At 43.4% G+C, this 25,092-nt stretch overlaps 3 protein-coding genes across 3 annotated transcripts; all 3 read right to left on the reverse strand.

Annotated features, from left to right (window-relative positions):
- Positions 1-1,665: 1,665 nt before the first annotated feature.
- LOC311117400 (uncharacterized protein) lies at positions 1,666-4,970 on the reverse strand (the record flags this gene model as incomplete). Its single annotated transcript, XM_084192345.1, has 7 exons — positions 1,666-1,892; positions 2,035-2,118; positions 2,629-2,898; positions 2,997-3,341; positions 3,880-4,137; positions 4,385-4,630; positions 4,726-4,970. 7 exons carry the CDS (start codon positions 4,968-4,970, stop codon positions 1,826-1,828), a joined length of 1,515 nt encoding a protein of 504 aa, XP_084048471.1. The 3' UTR covers positions 1,666-1,825.
- Positions 4,971-9,817: 4,847 nt separating this feature from the next.
- Positions 9,818-11,615, reverse strand: LOC311117394 (uncharacterized protein; the record flags this gene model as incomplete). Its single annotated transcript, XM_084192340.1, has 3 exons — positions 9,818-10,253; positions 10,562-10,993; positions 11,545-11,615. 3 exons carry the CDS (start codon positions 11,613-11,615, stop codon positions 9,818-9,820), a joined length of 939 nt encoding a protein of 312 aa, XP_084048466.1.
- Positions 11,616-14,156: 2,541 nt separating this feature from the next.
- On the reverse strand, positions 14,157-24,882 carry LOC311117395 (uncharacterized protein; the record flags this gene model as incomplete). Its single annotated transcript, XM_084192341.1, has 3 exons — positions 14,157-14,592; positions 14,901-15,332; positions 24,869-24,882. The coding sequence occupies 3 exons, from the start codon at positions 24,880-24,882 to the stop codon at positions 14,157-14,159; spliced, it is 882 nt and encodes a 293-aa protein (XP_084048467.1).
- Between the last annotated feature and the right edge of the window lie 210 nt (positions 24,883-25,092).

The raw sequence follows: 25,092 nt of genomic DNA on the forward strand, positions 1-25,092 counted from the left end.
TTGTGGTAAGTAACATTCCTCATATATAACATCACTTAACCCCAACAATTCACATAAAACTTCATATAAAATAAAATGTTCTCCAAATCAGTAGTATAGATATATGTTTAGAGTCTAAACTATGCTAGATAACTGAGAATTCATCCCCCTCTACCTTCTCTACCTGAATCCAACCAGATTCTCAATATATTTAAATCAACAAAGTTATACATTCTCAGTCCCTTAGCTCACGCACCATCACACCTCTCAAACCTCTATGTAGTCGGTCTGAGTAAAAGATAGATACATGATGACCTACTATATATTCATGCTGAGAGAATCTCTGTCTTCCAAATCTTACTGATATAAAAGGAAAAATCCCACATAGAACCTCCCTATTGTTTAAATGACACCTTGAATACATCATTTTCAAATATACCCATCCTCTTAGACATGCTACCAAGAAAAACATACATAGAAATACATTCTTAACATCATAACATCATCCACACAAATACAATGATACATGACCCTTTCTAAGTTACAGGGAGATTATAATATAGTCAGATGAATATATCTCAATAGAAATAACGTCAGTCTTCTTCATCCATGTCTAACTGAGTATTACAGTACCATGTAGTTGACCTACCGTATGTCTGTCTAACAGTATTACAGTACCATGTAGTTGACCTACTGTATGTCTGTCTAACAGTATTACAGTACCATGTAGTTGACCTACTGTATGTCTGTCTAACAGTATTACAGTACCATGTAGTTGACCTACTGTATGTCTGTCTAACAGTATTACAGTACCATGTAGTTGACCTACTGTATGTCTGTCTAACAGTATTACAGTACCATGTAGTTGACCTACTGTATGTCTGTCTAACAGTATTACAGTACCATGTAGTTGACCTACTGTATGTCTGTCTAACAGTATTACAGTACCATGTAGTTGACCTACTGTATGTCTGTCTAACAGTATTACAGTACCATGTAGTTGACCTACTGTATGTCTGTCTAACAGTATTACAGTACCATGTAGTTGACCTACTGTATGTCTGTCTAACAGTATTACAGTACCATGTAGTTGACCTACTGTATGTCTGTCTAACAGTATTACAGTACCATGTAGTTGACCTACTGTATGTCTGTCTAACAGTATTACAGTACCATGTAGTTGACCTACTGTATGTCTGTCTAACAGTATTACAGTACCATGTAGTTGACCCACTGTATGTCTGTCTAACGGAGTATTACAGTACCATGTAGTTGACCTACTGTATGTCTGTCTAACAGTATTACAGTACCATGTAGTTGACCTACTGTATGTCTGTCTAACAGTATTTCAGTACCATGTAGTTGAACTACAACTTAGACAGCAACAGAAACTCATGTATTAGTATCACACTGCAACAGTAGAACACATTCACAGCAATCTGATAAAAACTACACTATTAGGATCCTTCTGAAGGAATGTCACAAATTGACTGATCACAAGAAGCATCAAGTAAGATTTGCATAAAGCTTATAACATATTTATAAAACAAGGTATACCATTAATTTCTTTAAAAAATTAGATATAAAATAATGTATGAATATTTAAAGTATTTACACACAAACTGTTAGTGGTAAATAAAACTACATATTCCTATCTTACAGTTATACTACACCTGTTCCTGTGTTTTTAAGGACCTGAGTGACAACACATGTAAGACGTCTGTCCACCAGATGATACATTCCTGTCCCTAAGACTATTCTTCTGGACTCAGATCAATCAGTGTGATTTTGAACCAGCCTTCTATATACATTGACCACATTATACTGTCATTATACAACATTATCTTCACCAGATCTCAAACCTCTTGTCTGTCAGGAAGGGTCTTCTGTCCTGGATTCTGTTGTTGAAGAGTCTGTAGAGAAGAACATTACTATTATTAATAATTATTAGAACATTAGACAACAGATCTCCATCCTCCAACAGTTGCTCCCAGCAACAGAGACACCCATATGATCTCTCACACACGCTCTGCTCACCGTCACACACACCCTTACCGTACGGTGTGTATTGAAGTGTTGGTGGAGACCAGTTGGAGTATTTTGTCAGTCAGAGCATCAGTGATGTCATTGTGACTCAGGCTACGAGAGAGAGAGAGAGAGAGAGAGAGAGAGAGAGACAGAGACAGAGACAGAGACAGAGACAGAGACAGAGACAGAGAGAGAGAGAGAGAGAGAGAGAGAGAGAGAGAGAGAGAGAGAGAGAGAGAGAGAGAGAGAGAGAGAGAGAGAGAGAGACAGAGAGAGACAGAGACAGAGACAGAGAGAGAACACGAGTGATCAGGCATCAGGCTACGAGAGAGAGAGAGAGAGAGAGAGAGAGAGAGACAGAGACAGAGACAGAGACAGAGACAGAGACAGAGACAGAGAGAGAGAGAGAGAGAGAGAGAGAGAGAGAGAGAGAGAGAGAGAGAGAGAGAGAGAGAGAGAGAGAGACAGAGAGAGACAGAGACAGAGACAGAGAGAGAACACGAGTGATCAGGCATTTGTCATGTAGTCACACACACACACACACACACACACACACACACACACACACACACACACACACACACACACACCCACCCACCCACCCACCCACAAGCCACTCACTCCAGGACTTGTACTTTGTGCAGGTGTGTGATCAGGGCCTGTAGGTGGTGGTCTGTGAGTTGACAGTGGCTGAGGTCCAGTTCTGACAGCCCCTCTGAGTGTTCCAGAACCAGGGCCAGAGATCCACAGGCCTTCTGGTCCAGCCTGGTCTCACTGAGGTCCAGCTCTCCATCCAGGGCTCTGCACAGGGACTCTGCGTGCCTCAGCACCCCCTCTTCAATCCCCTCACACACAAGGTCCAGCAGCTGACGTAGCAGAGCTTTGCTGGGGCTGACAGGACAAGAGGCAGAGATAACATTATGACACAGAGTAGGTCTAACTCCTACTGATGAACTAGTTGGTTAAATGTTTGCCTTTGTGTGTCTAACCTCAGCTTGACAATATGCAGGATGGGAAGCAGCTCCCTCAGTGCTCTGTCCTCAACCTCACAGTCTCTTAGGATGATCTGCACCTGGTTCTGGACCAGCTGGGTGCTGTGTTGGTTCTGCTTCAGAACAGAGTGGATGGCCCTGCAGTGGTCAGTGGTCAGACACAGAGCCTCCTCCTGGTCCTGAGCTGACAGGTCCACAGAGGAGGAGCAGGAGAAGTCCAGCCTGTAGTGCAGAGACCTGAGCAGCCATACTGCTGTTGGTGGTGGTGGTGGTGGTGCCCCCTGCTGGATCGGAGAGGCAGCACAGCACTGGAGGAAACTCAGCAGTAACCTCCTGTCAACACTACAGAGAGAGAGAGAGAGAGAGAGAGAGAGAGAGAGAGAGAGAGAGAGAGAGAGAGAGAGAGAGAGAGAGAGAGAGAGAGAGAGAGAGAGAGAGAGAGAGAGAGAGAGAGAGAGAGAGAGAGAGAGAGAGAGAGAGAGAGAGAGAGAGAGAGAGAGAGAGAGAGAGAGAGAGAGAGAGAGAGAGAGAGAGAGAGAAAAACACAGAGAGAGAGAGACAGAGAAAAAAACAGAGAGAGAGAGAGAGAGACAGAGAGAGAGAGACAGAGAGAGACAGAGAGAGACAGAGAGCGAGAGAGAAAGAGAGAGAAAGAGAGAGATAGAGAGAGAGAGACAGACAGAGACTTATTTAAACACCATCACACATTATAACACTGATGAACACACTACAACTCTGTTTGTCATGTCAACTCCCGGCGTTCCCCTTCAATTCCACCCCTAGGTGAGGTTAAGGTTTAGTGCATTAGACTAAGGTTAGGGTTAGTGGTTAAATCAGTCTTCCTATCAATTCTAGCAGGGTTAAAGAGAGCCAACTAAACCTGAGTTGGGAGACTCTGTCCAGAAGAGGCAGGATGCTCTCTATCTCCCCCGGTGGTATGGAGGTCCACAGCAGGTTGACTTTGACTTGGTGGCAGTGCTGCAGGGTAAAACCCAGAGCAGTACAGTCCACTCTGTCCAGCTCTCTGCTGTTCAGGTTGATCCAATGGTCTGAAGACCTCAACAAACTGGACACACAGTCACTGGCTCTGCTGTCATAGATCTGTCTGATGGTGGACTTTACAAAGCTGGAACTGGACCTGAACAAACATGGAGAATGGATTGTTGTGGTTATGTCAAGGTTTTATAAAGGATAACTCACATAGCAACAACTGGCTGGACAGGACATTCATAATTAAAGTCTATAAATATTGAATAAAGATCTCTCACCTCTTCAATAAAACCCTAATGATATTACAGAGGATCACTCAGAACAACATGTCACTGGATATAAATAGTTATGTTCTTCTTTCTAGAAAGTCTGAATAGAGAAAGAAGTTCTCCCACCTCTTGAATATAACCCTTCCCAGAAAGGGGAGAAGATCTGAGATGTTCTTCTCTAGGAGCCTGTTCTTCCTGAGGTCCACAGTGATGTTGTGGGTTGAATGCTGCAGCAGAGAGAGAAGCACTTCCAGGTCCAGCCTGCAGGAGGTCAGGTCTCCACCAACCTTCTCCAGGAACCACTGAGTCAAGTCCTTGTCCTGAGCTTCATACACAACTACAGTCAGCTGCTGCAGAGTGTCTGAGTTCAGTCTAGGAGGTTGGAACATAAAGGCAGTCAGAAATATGAAGAAAAACACATGAATGAAGTTCCTATTTCTACTAAAAAACATCAGCTTCAGACTGACCTGAGAGAGAGAGGTCCCTGGTGACACAGCAGTGTGATGAGAGAGTGACCCTGGATCCAGAAGTCAGTCAGGTCCAGACACTGAACCCTCCAGAGTCTCAGCAGGGATGCCACACTACTCAGAGCCCTGGATAACACTCTCTCTGGTGGCTGGTTGCTCTTTAGGACCAGGGAGAGCTCTGGGACAGTCAGTGGAGTAGCACCTCTCCCTGTGCTCCTAACCAGTCTGGACAGTTTCACTGCCATGCCCACATTCAGCCTGAAATGAAAATACAAAATTCAAGTGACTTTAAACAGAGAAACCTTGTCAGATAAAATGCTCAATAGGAAAATAAACTATTCAATAGACCAGTGTAAGTTCTTCACTCTATTTATCAGAACCTAACGGACAACTAGTCCATGCTCAAACCAGGTTTATTCACTCACTGGGTCAAACAGCTGAAAGGACCAAGACATGTTTACACAAGCACATATATTTAGGCAGAGTCCTACCTACCTACCTCTGGACAGCCAATACATCTCTGTTGCTAGGCAGGAACTGAAGTGGGGACTGTTCCTCCTCACTTCATCTGAATGTATTGACTGTTAATGTAGAAATTCCATGATTTAGGATAATCCAGAATGAATCGTGAATCATGATGAGTGAGAAAGTTAGAGGCACAAAGATCATATCCTCAAGACATGCTAACCTCTCACCATTACAATAACAGGTAGGGGTTAGCATTTTATATCATACCCCCAAGACATGCTAACCTCTCACCATTACAATAACAGGTAGGGGTTAGCATTTTATATCATACCCCCAAGACATGCTAACCTCTCACCATTACAATAACAGGTAGGGGTTAGCATTTTATATCATACCCCCAAGACATGCTAACCTCTCACCATTACAATAACAGGGAGGGGTTAGCATTTTATATCATACCCCCAAGACATGCTAACCTCTCACCATTACAATAACAGGGAGGGGTTAGCATTTTATATCATACCCCCAAGACATGCTAACCTCTCACCATTACAATAACAGGTAGGGGTTAGCATTTTATATCATACCCCCAAGACATGCTAACCTCTCACTATTACAATAACAGGGAGGGGTTAGCATTTTATATCATACCCCCAAGACATGCTAACCTCTCACCATTACAATAACAGGGAGGGGTTAGCATTTTATATCATACCCCCAAGACATGCTAACCTCTCACCATTACAATAACAGGGAGGGGTTAGCATTTTATATCATACCCCCAAGACATGCTAACCTCTCACCATTACAATAACAGGGAGGGGTTAGCATTGTCTTTGGAAGGTATAATATTTATGCCTCTTTAACCTTATCACTCATCATTATTCACAATTCATTCAGGATTATCCGAGATCATGGAAGCATCCACATTAATGTAGAAGTGTTTAGAAACATATTCTGTTCTTATTTACAATAAAAGTGACTCCAAAATGACACAATACATTATTTAACTTTCATTTCTATTGGACACTAAATAATCTGAAACACAACCAAAACAAACAGCAAATGCATCCGACACATTTGTAGAATCACAAGCTTGAAGAAGTCATTGAGTTCTAGGAATATAGGACCAAATACTACACTATGGAATACTTTAATACACATAAGTGAATATGCCCAAATACTTTTGGTTCCCTAAAATGGGGGGAATTTTACAAAAAGTGCTGTAATTTCGAAACAGTTCACCCGATATGGATGAAGATACCCTCCAATTAAAGCTGACAGTCTGCACTTTAACCTCATTGTAGTTGAAATCATTTAAAATCCAAAGTGCTGGAGCACAGAGCCAAAATAAATGTGCCAAAACAAAAATGTGTCAATGTCCCAATAATTTGACCTCACTGTACATGAATACATGCCTGTCATATGGACACGTAATACCATGTCACAGAGAAAGTTCCATAATATGCAGGACATTTGGTTTTGTAGATTAGGTATTCTGAGTATAAACTTTCAGGTTTCATGTTACAAAACGTCTCAAACATAAAATTCACAAGATTTCTAAAAGACAAATGTCTAGCATCACAAAATGTAGAAAAATTCACAATATCTGTGTAACATTTAGTAATGCAACATTTGTTATGTCAAGAAATCTGAGTATAAATGTTACCAGATTCACCAACACTTGAAGATTTATATTACAACGTTTCTACAAGATAATAATCACTAGCATCACATAATCACTAACCACCACACATGTTCAGACTCACCTCAGCTGTGAGATGTAGGGCAGACACTGAAGGAAACTCCTCATTTCACTCTCTTCATCTGACCAGCCCTTCAGCTCTACTGGTTTCTTCTCTTGTTGGAGTTTCAGCACTTCTAGGTGGAGGGAGGCCTTTCTCTTTGAGAGGTCTATGGACCAGACTGCAGGAGCTGACTGGTAAACTGGCTGTAATGCTGGAAGGACACTCCTGCCTGTTTGAGTCTCATAGTTCTTCACATGTGCGTACAGATCCAGCAGGAAATCACATTTCTGACTGTGATATACTTCAGACAGTGAAAACAATTTCTCTACAGTTGTTTGTATGGTTCCTCTCTCATAAACAGCTGCTTGAAGACACAAATTCAGTAGGAATATCTTCTCTCTCTTTGTCCTCTCTTCAGGGGATCTTCTCTGATCCTGTGGTGGAGGAAAACTGCAAGAACAGTTAAACAACAAATAGATGAATACGTGAAAGATATGATATGCATTTCTGATGGTCACATTATGGCAGTTAAAATACAATGACTATCTTTCTAAACTCATCATCCACTTAAATTGTTCCTTAAAATCCTGACCACGAAGTAAGATTGCATTTTTTTAAACAGTATGTGTATATTTAGTTTATTAAGTTACTGCAGAAAGCTAAACGCATCCTCTCTAAAGGGAAATACAGGGACAGACAACTGCAATCTCTGAACTGTACGGATCCAACTCACCTCAGCTGTGAGATGTAGGGCAGACACTGAAGGAAACTCCTCACTTCACTCTCTTCATCTGACCAGTCCTTCAGCTCTACTGGTTTCTTCTCTGGTTGGAGTTTCAGCACTTCTAGGAGGAGGGAGGCCTTTCTCTTTGAGAGGTCTATGGACCAGACTGCAGGAGCTGACTGGTAAACTGGCTGTAATGCTGGAAGGACACTCCTGCCTGTTTGAGTCTCATAGTCCTTCACATGAGAGTACAGATCCAGCAGGAAATCACTATGTTTTGAATTGTCTCCATAGGGAAAAGGAAAGGTGCTGTAAGTACACACTGATGATACCAGTTTCAGTGTCTTCTCTCCTGTCTGCTCCTCCCACTCTGCTGCTTGAGACAGGAGATCCACCAGGAACTTGATCTGATTTGAGGGATCAGACCTCCATGGATAGAAACTGCAACAAGGACAGTAACAGCTGATTCAGACATGGATGAACACATAAACCAGTCATAACTAAAGATATATGAAGTAGTTATACATGTACATAATGTGCTTTGGTTATATGTAAAAGTATTTAATTTTAGAGACATTCACATGATGTATGTGTGACATTTAGTAATGCAACATTTGTTATGTCAGGAAATCTGAGTATAAATGTTACCAGATTCACCAACACTTGAATTTGTATATTATAATGTTTCTACAAGATAATAATCACTAGCATCACATAATCACTAAACACCACACATGTTCAGACTCACATCAGATGTGAGATGTAGGGCAGACACTGAAGGAAACTCCTCACTTCACTCTCTTCATCTGACAAGCCCTCCAGCGCTACTGATTTCTTCTCTGGTTGGAGTTTCAGCACTTCTAGGAGGAGGGAGGCCTTTCTCTTTGAGAGGTCTATGGACCAGACTGCAGGAGCTGACTGGTAAACTGGCTGTAATGCTGGAAGGACACTCCTGCCTGTTTGAGTCTCATAGTCATTCACATGTGAGTACAGATCCAGCAGGAAATCACTCTCTATAAATGGATCATCACCATCATCATCATCACCATCATCATCACCATCATCATCATCATCATATGTGTATCTACACATGGAGGATAATGTCTTTAAGATATTTTCTCCTGTCTCTGTATCATACTCAGCTGCAGCAACACTGAGTTTAGACAGAACTGACCAGGCCTCTTTATCAAAACCAACAATAAACCTGAATGAGAAGACAGAGAAACATTGTTACTACATGTTAGCCTAGATTATCTGGTTAAGTCATGCAGGGGAATCACCCACAGACAAATAATAATGTTTACATGGCAGAATGGCAAATAAAGACTAATGGAGTGATTTGGATGAACAGATGTTTTATTAACAAGATAAATAGCTGGTACAATATGACACATCTCTGGAAAAAAAACACTCACCTCAGCTGTGAGATGTAGGGCAGACACTGAAGGAAACTCCTCACTTCACTCTCTTCATCTGACCAGCCCTTCAGCTCTACTGGTTTCTTCTCTGGTTGGAGTTTCAGCACTTCTAGGAGGAGGGAGGCCTTTCTCTCTGAGAGGTCTATGAACCAGACTGCAGGAGCTGACTGGTAAACTGGCTGTAATGCTGGAAGGACACTCCTGCCTGTTTGAGTCTCATAGTCCTTCACAAGAGAGTACAGATCCAGCAGGAAATCACTCTGTTTAGAATTGTCTCCATAGGGAAAAGGAAAGGTGCTGTAAGTCCACACTGATGATACCAGCTTCAGTGTCTTCTCTCCTGTCTGCTCCTCCCACTCTGCTGCTTGAGACAGGAGATCCACCAGGAACTTGATCTGATTTGAGTGATCAGACCTCCATGGATAGAAACTGCAACAAGGATAGTAACAGCTGATTCAGACATGGATGAACACATGAAACCAGTCATAGCTAAATATATATGAAGTAGTTATACATTTACATAATGTGCTTTGGTTATATGTAAAAGTATTTAATTTTTAGAGACATTCACATGATGTATGTGTGACATTTAGTAATGCAACATTTGTTATGTCAGGAAATCAGGGGATACATGTTACCAGATTCACCAACACTTGAAGTTTTATATTACAATGTTTCTACAAGATAATAATCACTAGCATCACATAATCACTAACCACCACACATGTTCAGACTCACCTCAGCTGTGAGATGTAGGGCAGACACTGAAGGAAACTCCTCACTTCACTCTCTTCATCTGACCAGTCCTTCAGCTTTACTGGTTTATTCTCTGGTTGGAGTTTCAGCACTTCTAGGAGGAGGGAGGCCTTTCTCTTTGAGAGGTCTATGGACCAGACTGCAGGAGCTGACTGGTAAACTGGCTGTAATGCTGGAAGGACACTCCTGCCTGTTTGAGTCTCATAGTCCTTCACATGTGAGTACAGATCCAGCAGGAAATCACTCTGTTTAGAATTGTCTCCACTGAGAAAAGGAAAGGTGCTGTAAGTCCACATTGATGATACCAGCTTCAGTGTCTTCTCTCCTGTCTGCTCCTCCCACTCTGCTGCTTGAGACAGGAGATCCACCAGGAACTTGATCTGCTTTGAGGGATCAGACCAACATGGACAGAAACTGCAACAAGGACAGTAACAGCTGATTCAGACATGGATGAACACATGAAACCAGTCATAGCTAAAGATATATGAAGTAGTTATATATTTACATAATGTGCTTTGTTTATATGTAAAAGTATTTAATTTTAGAGGAATGCACATTATCTATGTTTGACATTTAGTAATGCAACATTTGTTATGTCAGGAAATCTGAGTATAAATGTTACCAGATTCACCAACACTTGAAGTTTTATATTACAATATTTCTACAAGCTAATAATCACTAGCATCACATAATCACTAACCACCACACATGTTCAGACTCACCTCAGCTGTGAGATGTAGGGCAGACACTGAAGGAAACTCCTCACTTCACTCTCTTCATCTGACCAGCCCTTCAGCTCTACTAGTTTCTTCTCTAGTTGGAGTTTCAGCACTTCTAGGAGGAGGGAGGCCTTTCTCTTTGAGAGGTCTATGAACCAGACTGCAGGAGCTGACTGGTAAACTGGCTGTAATGCTGGAAGGACACTCCTGCCTGTTTGAGTCTCATAGTCCTTCACATGTGAGTACAGATCCAGCAGGAAATCACTCTGTTTAGAATTGTCTCCACTGAGAAAAGGAAAGGTGCTGTAAGTCCACACTGATGATACCAGCTTCAGTGTCTTCTCTCCTGTCTGCTCCTCCCACTCTGCTGCTTGAGACAGGAGATCCACCAGGAACTTGATCCGCTTTGAGGGATCAGACCTCCATGGATAGAAACTGCAACAAGGATAGTTACAGCTGATTCAGACATGGATGAACACATGAAACCAGTCATAGCTAAAGATATATGAAGTAGTTATACATTTACATAATGTGCTTTGATTTTATGTAAAAGTATTTAATTTTAGAGACATTCACATGATGTAAATGTGACATTTAGTAATGCAACATTTGTTATGTCAGGAAATCTGAGTATAAATGTTACCAGATTCACCAACACTTGAAGATTTATATTACAACGTTTCTACAAGATAATAATCACTAGCATCACATAATCACTAACCACCACACATGTTCAGACTCACCTCAGCTGTGAGATGTAGGGCAGACACTGAAGGAAACTCCTCACTTCACTCTCTTCATCTGACCAGTCCTTCAGCTCTACTGGTTTCTTCTCTTGTTGGAGTTTCAGCACTTCTAGGAGGAGGGAGGCCTTTCTCTTTGAGAGGTCTATGGACCAGACTGCAGGAGCTGACTGGTAAACTGGCTGTAATGCTGGAAGGACACTCCTGCCTGTTTGAGTCTCATAGTCCTTCACATGTGAGTACAGATCCAGCAGGAAATCACTCTGTTTAGAATTGTCTCCACTGAGAAAAGGAAAGGTGCTGTAAGTACACATTGATGATACCAGCTTCAGTGTCTTCTCTCCTGTCTGCTCCTCCCACTCTGCTGCTTGAGACAGGAGATCCACCAGGAACTTGATCTGCTTTGAGTGATCAGACCTCCATGGATAGAAACTGCAACAAGGACAGTAACAGCTGATTCAGACATGGATGAACACATGAAACCAGTCATAGCTAAAGATATATGAAGTAGTTATACATTTACATAATGTGCTTTGGTTATATGTAAAATTATTTAATTTTAGAGACATTCACATGATGTATGTGTGACATTTAGTAATGCAACATTTGTTATGTCAGGAAATCAGGGGATGAATCTTACCAGATTCACCAACACTTGAAGTTTTATATTAAAATGTTTCTACAAGACAATAATCACTAGCATCACATAATCACTAACCACCACACATGTTCAGACTCACCTCAGCTGTGAGATGTAGGGCAGACACTGAAGGAAACTCCTCACTTCACTCTCGTCATCTGACCAGCCCTTCAGCTCTACTGGTTTATTCTCTGGTTGGAGTTTCAGCACTTCTAGGAGGAGGGAGGCCTTTCTCTTTGAGAGGTCTATGGACCAGACTGCAGGAGCTGACTGGTAAACTGGCTGTAATGCTGGAAGGACATTCCTGCCTGTTTGAGTCTCATAGTCCTTCACATGTGCATACAGATCCAGCAGGAAATCACATTTCTGACTGTGATATACTTCAGACAGTGAAAACACTTTCTCTACAGTTGTTTGTATGGTTCCTCTCTCATAAAGAGCTGCTTGAAGACACAAATTCAGTAGGAATATCTTCTCTCTCTTTGTCCTCTCTTCAGGGGATCTTCTCTGATCCTGTGGTGGAGGAAAACTGCAAGAACAGTTAAACAACAAATAGATGAATATGTGAAAGATATGATATGCATTTCTGATGGTCACATTATGGCAGTTAAAATACAATGACTATCTTTCTAAACTCATCATTCATTCAACTGTTCCTTAAAATCCTGACCACGAAGTAAGATTGCATTTTTTTAAACAGTATGTGTATATTTAGTTTATTAAGTTACTGCAGAAAGCTAAACGCATCCTCTCTAAAGGGAAATACAGAGACAGACAACTACAATCTCTGAACTGTACGGATCCAACTCACCTCAGCTGTGAGATGTAGGGCAGACACTGAAGGAAACTCCTCACTTCACTCTCTTCATCTGACAAGCCCTCCAGCGCTACTGATTTCTTCTCTGGTTGGAGTTTCAGCACTTCTAGGAGGAGGGAGGCCTTTCTCTTTGAGAGGTCTATGGACCAGACTGCAGGAGCTGACTGGTAAACTGGCTGTAATGCTGGAAGGACACTCCTGCCTGTTTGAGTCTCATAGTCATTCACATGTGAGTACAGATCCAGCAGGAAATCACTCTCTATAAATGGATCATCACCATCATCATCATCACCATCATCATCACCATCATCATCATCATCATATGTGTATCTACACATGGAGGATAATGTCTTTAAGATATTTTCTCCTGTCTCTGTATCATACTCAGCTGCAGCAACACTGAGTTTAGACAGAACTGACCAGGCCTCTTTATCAAAACCAACAATAAACCTGAATGAGAAGACAGAGAAACATTGTTACTACATGTTAGCCTAGATTATCTGGTTAAGTCATGCAGGGGAATCACCCACAGACAAATAATAATGTTTACATGGCAGAATGGCAAATAAAGACTAATGGAGTGATTTGGATGAACAGATGTTTTATTAACAAGATAAATAGCTGGTACAATATGACACATCTCTGGAAAAAAAACACTCACCTCAGCTGTGAGATGTAGGGCAGACACTGAAGGAAACTCCTCACTTCACTCTCTTCATCTGACCAGCCCTTCAGCTCTACTGGTTTCTTCTCTGGTTGGAGTTTCAGCACTTCTAGGAGGAGGGAGGCCTTTCTCTCTGAGAGGTCTATGAACCAGACTGCAGGAGCTGACTGGTAAACTGGCTGTAATGCTGGAAGGACACTCCTGCCTGTTTGAGTCTCATAGTCCTTCACAAGAGAGTACAGATCCAGCAGGAAATCACTCTGTTTAGAATTGTCTCCATAGGGAAAAGGAAAGGTGCTGTAAGTCCACACTGATGATACCAGCTTCAGTGTCTTCTCTCCTGTCTGCTCCTCCCACTCTGCTGCTTGAGACAGGAGATCCACCAGGAACTTGATCTGATTTGAGTGATCAGACCTCCATGGATAGAAACTGCAACAAGGATAGTAACAGCTGATTCAGACATGGATGAACACATGAAACCAGTCATAGCTAAATATATATGAAGTAGTTATACATTTACATAATGTGCTTTGGTTATATGTAAAAGTATTTAATTTTTAGAGACATTCACATGATGTATGTGTGACATTTAGTAATGCAACATTTGTTATGTCAGGAAATCAGGGGATACATGTTACCAGATTCACCAACACTTGAAGTTTTATATTACAATGTTTCTACAAGATAATAATCACTAGCATCACATAATCACTAACCACCACACATGTTCAGACTCACCTCAGCTGTGAGATGTAGGGCAGACACTGAAGGAAACTCCTCACTTCACTCTCTTCATCTGACCAGTCCTTCAGCTTTACTGGTTTATTCTCTGGTTGGAGTTTCAGCACTTCTAGGAGGAGGGAGGCCTTTCTCTTTGAGAGGTCTATGGACCAGACTGCAGGAGCTGACTGGTAAACTGGCTGTAATGCTGGAAGGACACTCCTGCCTGTTTGAGTCTCATAGTCCTTCACATGTGAGTACAGATCCAGCAGGAAATCACTCTGTTTAGAATTGTCTCCACTGAGAAAAGGAAAGGTGCTGTAAGTCCACATTGATGATACCAGCTTCAGTGTCTTCTCTCCTGTCTGCTCCTCCCACTCTGCTGCTTGAGACAGGAGATCCACCAGGAACTTGATCTGCTTTGAGGGATCAGACCAACATGGACAGAAACTGCAACAAGGACAGTAACAGCTGATTCAGACATGGATGAACACATGAAACCAGTCATAGCTAAAGATATATGAAGTAGTTATATATTTACATAATGTGCTTTGTATATATGTAAAAGTATTTAATTTTAGAGGAATGCACATTATCTATGTTTGACATTTAGTAATGCAACATTTGTTATGTCAGGAAATCTGAGTATAAATGTTACCAGATTCACCAACACTTGAAGTTTTATATTACAATATTTCTACAAGCTAATAATCACTAGCATCACATAATCACTAACCACCACACATGTTCAGACTCACCTCAGCTGTGAGATGTAGGGCAGACACTGAAGGAAACTCCTCACTTCACTCTCTTCATCTGACCAGCCCTTCAGCTCTACTAGTTTCTTCTCTAGTTGGAGTTTCAGCACTTCTAGGAGGAGGGAGGCCTTTCTCTTTGAGAGGTCTATGAACCAGACTGCAGGAGCTGACTGGTAAACTGGCTGTAATGCTGGAAGGACACTCCTGCCTGTTTGAGTCTCATAGTCCTTCACATGTGAGTACAGATCCAGCAGGAAATCACTCTGTTTAGAATTGTCTCCACTGAGAAAAGGAAAGGTGCTGTAAGTCCACACTGATGATACCAGCTTCAGTGTCTTCTCTCCTGTCTGCTCCTCCCACTCTGCTGCTTGAGACAGGAGATCCACCAGGAACTTGATCCGCTTTGAGGGATCAGACCTCCATGGATAGAAACTGCAACAAGGATAGTAACAGCTGATTCAGACATGGATGAACACATGAAACCAGTCATAGCTAAAGATATATGAAGTAGTTATACATTTACATAATGTGCTTTGATTTTATGTAAAAGTATTTAATTTTAGAGACATTCACATGATGTAAATGTGACATTTAGTAATGCAACATTTGTTATGTCAGGAAATCTGAGTATAAATGTTACCAGATTCACCAACACTTGAAGATTTATATTACAACGTTTCTACAAGATAATAATCACTAGCATCACATAATCACTAACCACCACACATGTTCAGACTCACCTCAGCTGTGAGATGTAGGGCAGACACTGAAGGAAACTCCTCACTTCACTCTCTTCATCTGACCAGTCCTTCAGCTCTACTGGTTTCTTCTCTTGTTGGAGTTTCAGCACTTCTAGGAGGAGGGAGGCCTTTCTCTTTGAGAGGTCTATGGACCAGACTGCAGGAGCTGACTGGTAAACTGGCTGTAATGCTGGAAGGACACTCCTGCCTGTTTGAGTCTCATAGTCCTTCACATGTGAGTACAGATCCAGCAGGAAACCACTCTGTTTAGAATTGTCTCCACTGAGAAAAGGAAAGGTGCTGTAAGTACACATTGATGATACCAGCTTCAGTGTCTTCTCTCCTGTCTGCTCCTCCCACTCTGCTGCTTGAGACAGGAGATCCACCAGGAACTTGATCTGCTTTGAGTGATCAGACCTCCATGGATAGAAACTGCAACAAGGACAGTAACAGCTGATTCAGACATGGATGAACACATGAAACCAGTCATAGCTAAAGATATATGAAGTAGTTATACATTTACATAATGTGCTTTGGTTATATGTAAAATTATTTAATTTTAGAGACATTCACATGATGTATGTGTGACATTTAGTAATGCAACATTTGTTATGTCAGGAAATCAGGGGATGAATCTTACCAGATTCACCAACACTTGAAGTTTTATATTAAAATGTTTCTACAAGACAATAATCACTAGCATCACATAATCACTAACCACCACACATGTTCAGACTCACCTCAGCTGTGAGATGTAGGGCAGACACTGAAGGAAACTCCTCACTTCACTCTCGTCATCTGACCAGCCCTTCAGATCTACTGGTTTATTCTCTGGTTGGAGTTTCAGCACTTCTAGGAGGAGGGAGGCCTTTCTCTTTGAGAGGTCTATGGACCAGACTGCAGGAGCTGACTGGTAAACTGGCTGTAATGCTGGAAGGACATTCCTGCCTGTTTGAGTCTCATAGTCCTTCACATGTGCATACAGATCCAGCAGGAAATCATATTTCTGACTGTGATATACTTCAGACAGTGAAAACACTTTCTCTACAGTTGTTTGTATGGTTCCTCTCTCATAAAGAGCTGCTTGAAGACACAAATTCAGTAGGAATATCTTCTCTCTCTTTGTCCTCTCTTCAGGGGATCTTCTCTGATCCTGTGGTGGAGGAAAACTGCAAGAACAGTTAAACAACAAATAGATGAATATGTGAAAGATATGATATGCATTTCTGATGGTCACATTATGGCAGTTAAAATACAATGACTATCTTTCTAAACTCATCATTCATTCAACTGTTCCTTAAAATCCTGACCACGAAGTAAGATTGCATTTTTTTAAACAGTATGTGTATATTTAGTTTATTAAGTTACTGCAGAAAGCTAAACGCATCCTCTCTAAAGGGAAATACAGAGACAGACAACTACAATCTCTGAACTGTACGGATCCAACTCACCTCAGCTGTGAGATGTAGGGCAGACACTGAAGGAAACTCCTCACTTCACTCTCTTCATCTGACCAGACCTTCAGCTCTACTGGTTTCTTCTCTGGTTGGAGTTTCAGCACTTCTAGGAGGAGGGAGGCCTTTCTCTCTGAGAGGTCTATGGACCAGACTGCAGGAGCTGACTGGTAAACTGGCTGTAATGCTGGAAGGACACTCCTGCCTGTTTGAGTCTCATAGTCCTTCACATGAGAGTACAGATCCAGCAGGAAATCACTATGTTTTGAATTGTCTCCACTGAGAAAAGGAAAGGTGCTGTAAGTACACATTGATGATACCAGTTTCAGTGTCTTCTCTCCTGTCTGCTCCTCCCACTCTGCTGCTTGAGACAGGAGATCCACCAGGAACTTGATCCGCTTTGAGTGTTCAGACCTCCATGGACAGAAACTGCAACAAGGACAGTAACAGCTGATTCAGACATGGATGAACACATGAAACCAGTCATAACTAAAGATATATGAAGTAGTTATACATGTACATAATGTGCTTTGGTTATATGTAAAAGTATTTAATTTGAGAGACATTCACATGATGTATGTGTGACATTTAGTAATGCAATATGTGTTATGTCAGGAAATCTGAGTATAAATGTTACCAGATTCACCAACACTTGAAGTTGTATATTACAATGTTTCTACAAGATATTAATCACTAGCATCACATAATCACTAAACACCACACATGTTCAGAGTCACATCAGATGTGAGATGTAGGGCAGACACTGAAGGAAACTCCTCACTTCACTCTCTTCATCGGACCAGCCCTCCAGCTCTACTGGTTTCTTCTCTGGTTGGAGTTTCAGCACTTCTAGGAGGAGGGAGGCCTTTCTCTTTGAGAGGTCTATGGACCAGACTGCAGGAGCTGACTGGTAAACTGGCTGTAATGCTGGAAGGACACTCCTGCCTGTTTGAGTCTCATAGTCCTTCACATGTGAGTACAGATCCAACAGGAAATCACTCTCTCTAAATGGATCATCATCATCATCATCATCATCATATGTGTATCTGCACATGGAGGATAATGTCTTTAAGATATTTTCTCCTGTCTCTGTATCATACTCAGCTGCAGCAACACTGAGTTTAGACAGAACTGACCAGGCCTCTTTATCACAACCAACAAACAACCTGAATGAGAAGACAGATAAACATTGTTACTACATGTTATCCTAGATTCTCTGGTTAAGTCATAAAGAGGAATCACCCACAGACAAATAATAATGTTTACATGGCAGAATGGCAAATAAAGACTAATGTAGTGATTTGGATGAACAGATATTTTATTAACAAGATAAATAGCTGGTACAATATGACACATCTCTGGAAAAAACACTCACCTCAGCTGTGAGATGTAGGGCAGACACTGAAGGAAACGCCTCACTTCACTCTCTTCATCTGACCAGCCCTTCAGCTCTACTGGTTTATTCTCTGGTTGGAGTTTCAGCACTTCTAGGAGGAGGGAGGCCTTTCTCTTTGAGAGGTCTATGGACCAGACTGCAGGAGCTGACTGGTAAACTGGCTGTAATGCTGGAAGGACACTCCTGCCTGTTTGAGTCTCATAGTCCTTCACATGTGAGTACAGATCCAGCAGGAAATCACTCTGTTTAGAATTGTCTCCACTGAGAAAAGGAAAGGTGCTGTAAGTACACATTGATGATACCAGCTTCAGTGTCTTCTCTCCTGTCTGCTCCTCCCACTCTGCTGCTTGAGACAGGAGATCCACCAGGAACTTGATCTGCTTTGAGGGATCAGACCTCCATGGATAGAAACTGCAACAAGGATAGTAACAGCTGATTCAGACATGGATGAACACATGAAACCAGTCATAGCTAAAGATATATGAAGTAGTTATACATTTACATAATGTGCTTTGTTTATATGTAAAAGTATTTAATTTTAGAGACATTCACATGATGTATGTGTGACATTTAGTAATGCAACATTTGTTATGTCAGGAAATCAGGGGATAAATGTTACCAGATTCACCAACACTTGAAGTTGTATATTACAATGTTTCTACAAGATATTAATCACTAGCATCACATAATCACTAACCACCACACATGTTCAGACTCACCTCAGCTGTGAGATGTAGGGCAGACACTGAAGGAAACTCCTCAATTCACTCTCTTCATCTGACCAGCCCTTCAGCTCTACTGGTTTCTTCTCTTGTTGGAGTTTCAGCACTTCTAGGAGGAGGGAGGCCTTTCTCTCTGAGAGGTCTATGGACCAGACTGCAGGAGCTGACTGGTAAACTGGCTGTAATGCTGGAAGGACACTCCTGCCTGTTTGAGTCTCATAGTCCTTCACATGTGAGTACAGATCCAGCAGGAAATCACTCTGTTTAGAATTGTCTCCACTGAGAAAAGGAAAGGTGCTGTAAGTCCACACTGATGATACCAGCTTCAGTGTCTTCTCTCCTGTCTGCTCCTCCCACTCTGCTGCTTGAGACAGGAGATCCACCAGGAACTTGATCTGCTTTGAGTGATCAGACCTCCATGGATAGAAACTGCAACAAGGACAGTAACAGCTGATTCAGACAATCTGACACTGATGTGTACAAAATCAATTTAACTAGAAAATATAAAACTCTGATATTAGCTGATACTGAACTGAGGATAAACAAGGGACAAAATTAACATGTTGAAACATGTAGATATTATTAGAGTATTATTATATCATAAACATGAGAAAACTACAAGAGAAAACATTTATATGAAAACCCACTCACCTCAGCTGTGAGATGTAGGGCAGACACTGAAGGAAACTCCTCACTTCACTCTCTTCATCTGACCAGTCCTTCTGCTCTACTGGTTTCTTCTCTGGTTGGAGTTTCAGCACTTCTAGGAGGAGGGAGGCCTTTCTCTTTGAGAGGTCTATGAACCAGACTGCAGGAGCTGACTGGTAAACTGGCTGTAATGCTGGAAGGACACTCCTGCCTGTTTGAGTCTCATAGTCCTTCACATGTGAGTACAGATCCAGCAGGAAATCACTCTGTTTAGAATTGTCTCCACTGAGAAAAGGAAAGGTGCTGTAAGTCCACACTGATGATACCAGCTTCAGTGTCTTCTCTCCTGTCTGCTCCTCCCACTCTGCTGCTTGAGACAGGAGATCCACCAGGAACTTGATCTGCTTTGAGTGATCAGACCTCCATGGATAGAAACTGCAACAAGGACAGTAACAGCTGATTCAGACATGGATGAACACATGAAACCAGTCATAGCTAAAGATATATGAAGTAGTTACACATTTACATAATGTGCTTTACTTATATGTAAAAGTATTTAATTTCACATTCACATTCACATGATGTATGTGTGACATTTAGTAATGCAACATTTGTTATGTCAGGAAATCAGGGGATAAATGTTACCAGATTCACCAACACTTGAAGTTGTATATTACAATGTTTCTACAAGATATTAATCACTAGCATCACATAATCACTAACCACCACACATGTTCAGACTCACCTCAGCTGTGAGATGTAGGGCAGACACTGAAGGAAACTCCTCACTTCACTCTCTTCATCTGACCAGCCCTTCAGCTCTACTGGTTTCTTCTCTTGTTGGAGTTTCAGCACTTCTAGGAGGAGGGAGGCCTTTCTCTTTGAGAGGTCTATCGACCAGACTGCAGGAGCTGACTGGTAAACTGGCTGTAATGCTGGAAGGACACTCCTGCCTGTTTGAGTCTCATAGTCCTTCACAGGAGAGTATAGATCCAGCAGAAAATCACATTTCTGACTGTGATATACTTCAGACAGCGACAACAGTTTCTCTACAGTTGTTTGTATGGTTCCTCTCTCATGGACAGCTGCTTGAAGACACAGATTCAGTAGGAATATCTTCTCTCTCTTTGTCCTCTCTTCAGGGGATCTTCTCTGATCCTGTGGTGGACGAAAACTGCAAGAACAGTTTAACAACAAATAGATGAATATGTTTGAGATATGATATGCATTTCTGATGGTCACATTATAGCGGTTAAAATACAATGACTATCTTTCTAAACTCATCATCCACTTCAATTGTTCCTTAAAATCCTAACCACAAAGTAAGATTGCATCTTTTTAAACAGTATGTGTATGTTTAGTTTATTAAGTTACTGCAGAAAGCTACAAACTTCCTCTCTAAGGGAAATACAGGGACAGACAACTACAATCTCTGAACTGTACTGATGTGAGACTGTGAATTGAAGGAGTCAGGCGCAGGAGGGTAAATCACCGAATACAGAGTTTATTCCGTAGAACACTGTCACGAATACAGCCGAGGCTGCCGCTCCTCCTTGCTCGGGCAGGCTTCGGCGTTCGTCGTCACCGGAATACTAGCTGCCACCGATTGATGTTTCTGTGTTACACTAGTCTTGTCTTTATTAGTCACACCTGTTACCCATTATGCTTATTTGTTTCCCTATAATTACCTCTGTTTTCCCTCCTGGGTTTGTGCGTGATTGTCCGTTGTTTTACGTCGTTTGTTGAGCTGTTGTACTGCTCTTCCCTGCTTGGAGGGTTTTTTATGGTTTACTTTGTTTTAGTAAATCCATTCATGTCACGATTCTCTAATGCAGAACCCAGAAGCAGACCAGGACAAGGTGAGTAGAACGAAGGTGAGTATTTATTTACAGACTCAAATGTGGGAGCAGAATAATCCAGGAGACGGAGCGGGCAGAGGAGGTGAGTTGGTGGGAGTGAATAGGCAGATCCAATGGTGTCACAGAAGCCACCGACGACCAGGCAGCGGTGGAGTGAATGTTCCGGGAGAATGACTGTAGACAGAGTAAACGGAGGTGAGTACACGGCAAGCAAAAAGTGCAGAACAACAAAACTAACTCTAGTAAACTTGAGGCTGATACGCTGACACAACATACTGTTCATGGCTATTGATCCGGCAGGGAATGGATGTCAGGTCAGAGCTTATGAAGTGGAGAGGTGATGATCAGGACCAGGTGTGCAGATAGCTGATGAGATGCAGGTGCGGGTAATAGAGAGATCTCCCGCCTAGCTTCGTCGCCTGGCAACCAGACAGGGTGCGTTCAGGAACCTCAGGAAACAGACTCCAGAACAGAAAACAGGAAACTCAGGCAGAAACAGACTCAGGAAGCGGGATTCATGACAGTACCCCCCCTCCGACGAATGCCACCGGGCGGACTACCCGGAGCGCCAGGATGGAGGCGGTAGAAGTCACGAAGGAGGTCAGCATCAAGGATCTGACGCCGAGGAATCCAACTCCTCTCCTCAGGACCATAACCCTCCCAGTCCACGAGATACTGGAAACCCTGACCCCGCCGTCTGGAATCCATGATGCGGCGCACCATGTAGACAGGACCACCTCCGATCATCCGAGGAGGAGGGGGCAACAGAGGACTGAGGAGAACAGGCTTGAGGCAGGAGACATGAAAGGTGGGATGGACTCTGAGCGTTCTAGGCAACTTGAGTCGAACCACAACAGGATTAATCACTCTCTCCACCACAAATGGACCAATGAACTTCGGTGACAGTTTCTTCGACTCAGTCCGCAGAGGAAGATCCCGTGTAGCCAACCAGACCTTATCTCTGACGGCATAAGCGGGGGCTGGAATACGGCGACGATTCGCCTGGAGCTGATACCGGTCAGAAACTCTAAGGAGGGCCTTTTTGGCCCGATGCCAGGTCCGGTGGCAACGACGAATGTGGGCCTGGACAGAGGGAACCGAGAGATCCTTCTCCTGAGAAGGAAACAAGGGAGGTTGGTAGCGGTACAGGCACTGGAAGGGAGACATCCCAGTGGCAGATGTAGGGAGAGTATTGTGGGCATACTCGACCCATGGCAACTGAGAGACCCAAGAGGTGGGGTTGGAGGAGACAAGGCAGCGCAGCGTGGATTCCATCTTCTGGTTGGCTCTCTCCGCCTGACCATTAGATTGGGGGTGAAATCCAGATGTGAGACTGACTGTAGCTCCAATGGCCAAACAGAAGGATTTCCAGACAGCAGAGGTAAACTGAGGACCACGGTCGGAAACTATGTCAATGGGCAACCCGTGGACCCTGAAAACCTCCCTAACCAGGATCTCGGACGTCTCAGAGGCAGAGGGAAGCTTGGAGATGGGCACAAAGTGGGCGAACTTGCTTAATCTGTCCACAATAGTCAGAATGACCGTGTTCCCCTCAGTAGAGGGAAACCCAGTGACAAAGTCCAGGGCCAGATGCGACCATGGTCGCCGGGGAATAGGTAGGGGGTGAAGAAGTCCAGAGCTGGGCCGATTGGCACTCTTATTCTGCGCACAAACTGGACAAGCAGCAACAAACCTCCGGGTATCTTCTCCCATGGCAGGCCACCAAAATCGTCTGCGTAGTAACGCCATCGTCCGAGCCACGCCAGGGTGACAAGCCATCTTGCTGGCGTGGGACCATTGGAGGACAGCAGAACGGACCGACTCTGGCACAAACAACTGACTGGGTGGACCGTTACCGGGACCGGGCTGCGTCCGAAGGGCCGCCATTACCTCCTCCTAAATCCTCCACGTAACTGCTCCCACAACGAAGTTCCGGGGAAGAATCGTCTCAGTCTTGGCCCCACTCTCCTCCGTCTTGGAGAACATCCGGGACAAGGCATCCGCCTTGCCATTCTTAGACCCAGGTTGGAACGTCAGGGAAAAATTAAAGTGTCCAAAATACAAAGCCCACCTGGCCTGACGGGAGTTGAGACGTCTAGCCGATTGCACGTAAGCAAGATTCTTGTGGTCAGTCCAGACAATAAACAGTTGCTCCGCCCCCTCCAACCAGTGGTGCCACTCCTCCAAGGCAAGTTTCACCACAAGAAGCTCCCGGTTACCCACATCATAGTTCCTCTCCGCAGACGAAAGACGACGAGAGTAGAAGGCGCAAAGATGGAGTTTACCGTCAGTGGAGCTTCGCTGGGACAGGATGGCGTCAACCCCCACATCCACTTCAACAACAAACTGACGGGCAGTGTCAGGTTGAGAGAGAATCGGGGCGTTGGTGAATCGACTCTTCAAATCCAGAAATGCTCGGTCTGCCTCAGGATTCCAACTGAAGGTTCTGGTACAAGAAGTCAGGGCAGTTAATGGAGCAGCCACACGGCTGTAATCCCGGATAAATCTACGATAGAAATTCGCAAACCCCAGAAACCTCTGGAGCTGCAAACTGTCACGGTTTCGGCCGAGGCTGCTCCTACTCCTTGCTCGGGCAGGCTTCGGCGGTCGTCGTCTCCGGAGTACTAGCTGCCACCGTTGGATGTGTTCGATGTTCGTTTGGTTTTGTCTAGTTGTTCTGCACCTGTTCCCTGTTAGTGTGATTATGTAACCTATATATTGTTCCTTTTGTTTGTCATGTGTTGTGTGTAATTGTTTTCCTGTCGTTTGGTGCAGTGCTGTTTGCTAGACTCTCTTTGTTTTACCGTCGCACATTTGTTCGTGCGCAGTTCGGCTTGGGAGTACTTTACGCACTGTGGCGTATGTTTCGCCTCCGGGTTGTTTGACCCGTGTTATGCATTTTGGATTTTCTAGTAAAGTCTGGATTAACTGAGCTCCTGTGTCCTGCTATTGATTCGCACCACATCCGCATCAGAATTCGTGACAGAATTACACACCACAAAATGGAATCAGCAGGAGCAGCAGCACCTGGGTCACTTGAGGAACATGTCCGCGGCCAGGATGACCAGATCCGACAACTGGGGACTGCTCTGCAGGACGTCATCAACACCCTGCACCGAGTCCAGAGGGGTACCCACACCTCCACCTACCTTACCACCACCATCGGTCGGTCCGCCCGTCCCAGGCCTGGAACCCAGTGGGATTCGGCTCTCACTCCCGAGGGTGTATGACGGTATAGCTGCCGGGTGTCAGGGGTTCCTCCTGCAGGTGGAGCTCTACCTAGCCACTGTACACCCGGTGCCCTCGGGACACGATAGCGTTTCCGCCCTCATCTCCTGTCTCACGGGCAAGGCATTGGAATGGGCCAACGTCG

The sequence above is a fragment of the Coregonus lavaretus genome (assembly GCF_964263955.1).
Source record: "Coregonus lavaretus genome assembly, contig: HAP1_SCAFFOLD_546, whole genome shotgun sequence".
Taxonomy (NCBI): domain Eukaryota; kingdom Metazoa; phylum Chordata; class Actinopteri; order Salmoniformes; family Salmonidae; genus Coregonus; species Coregonus lavaretus.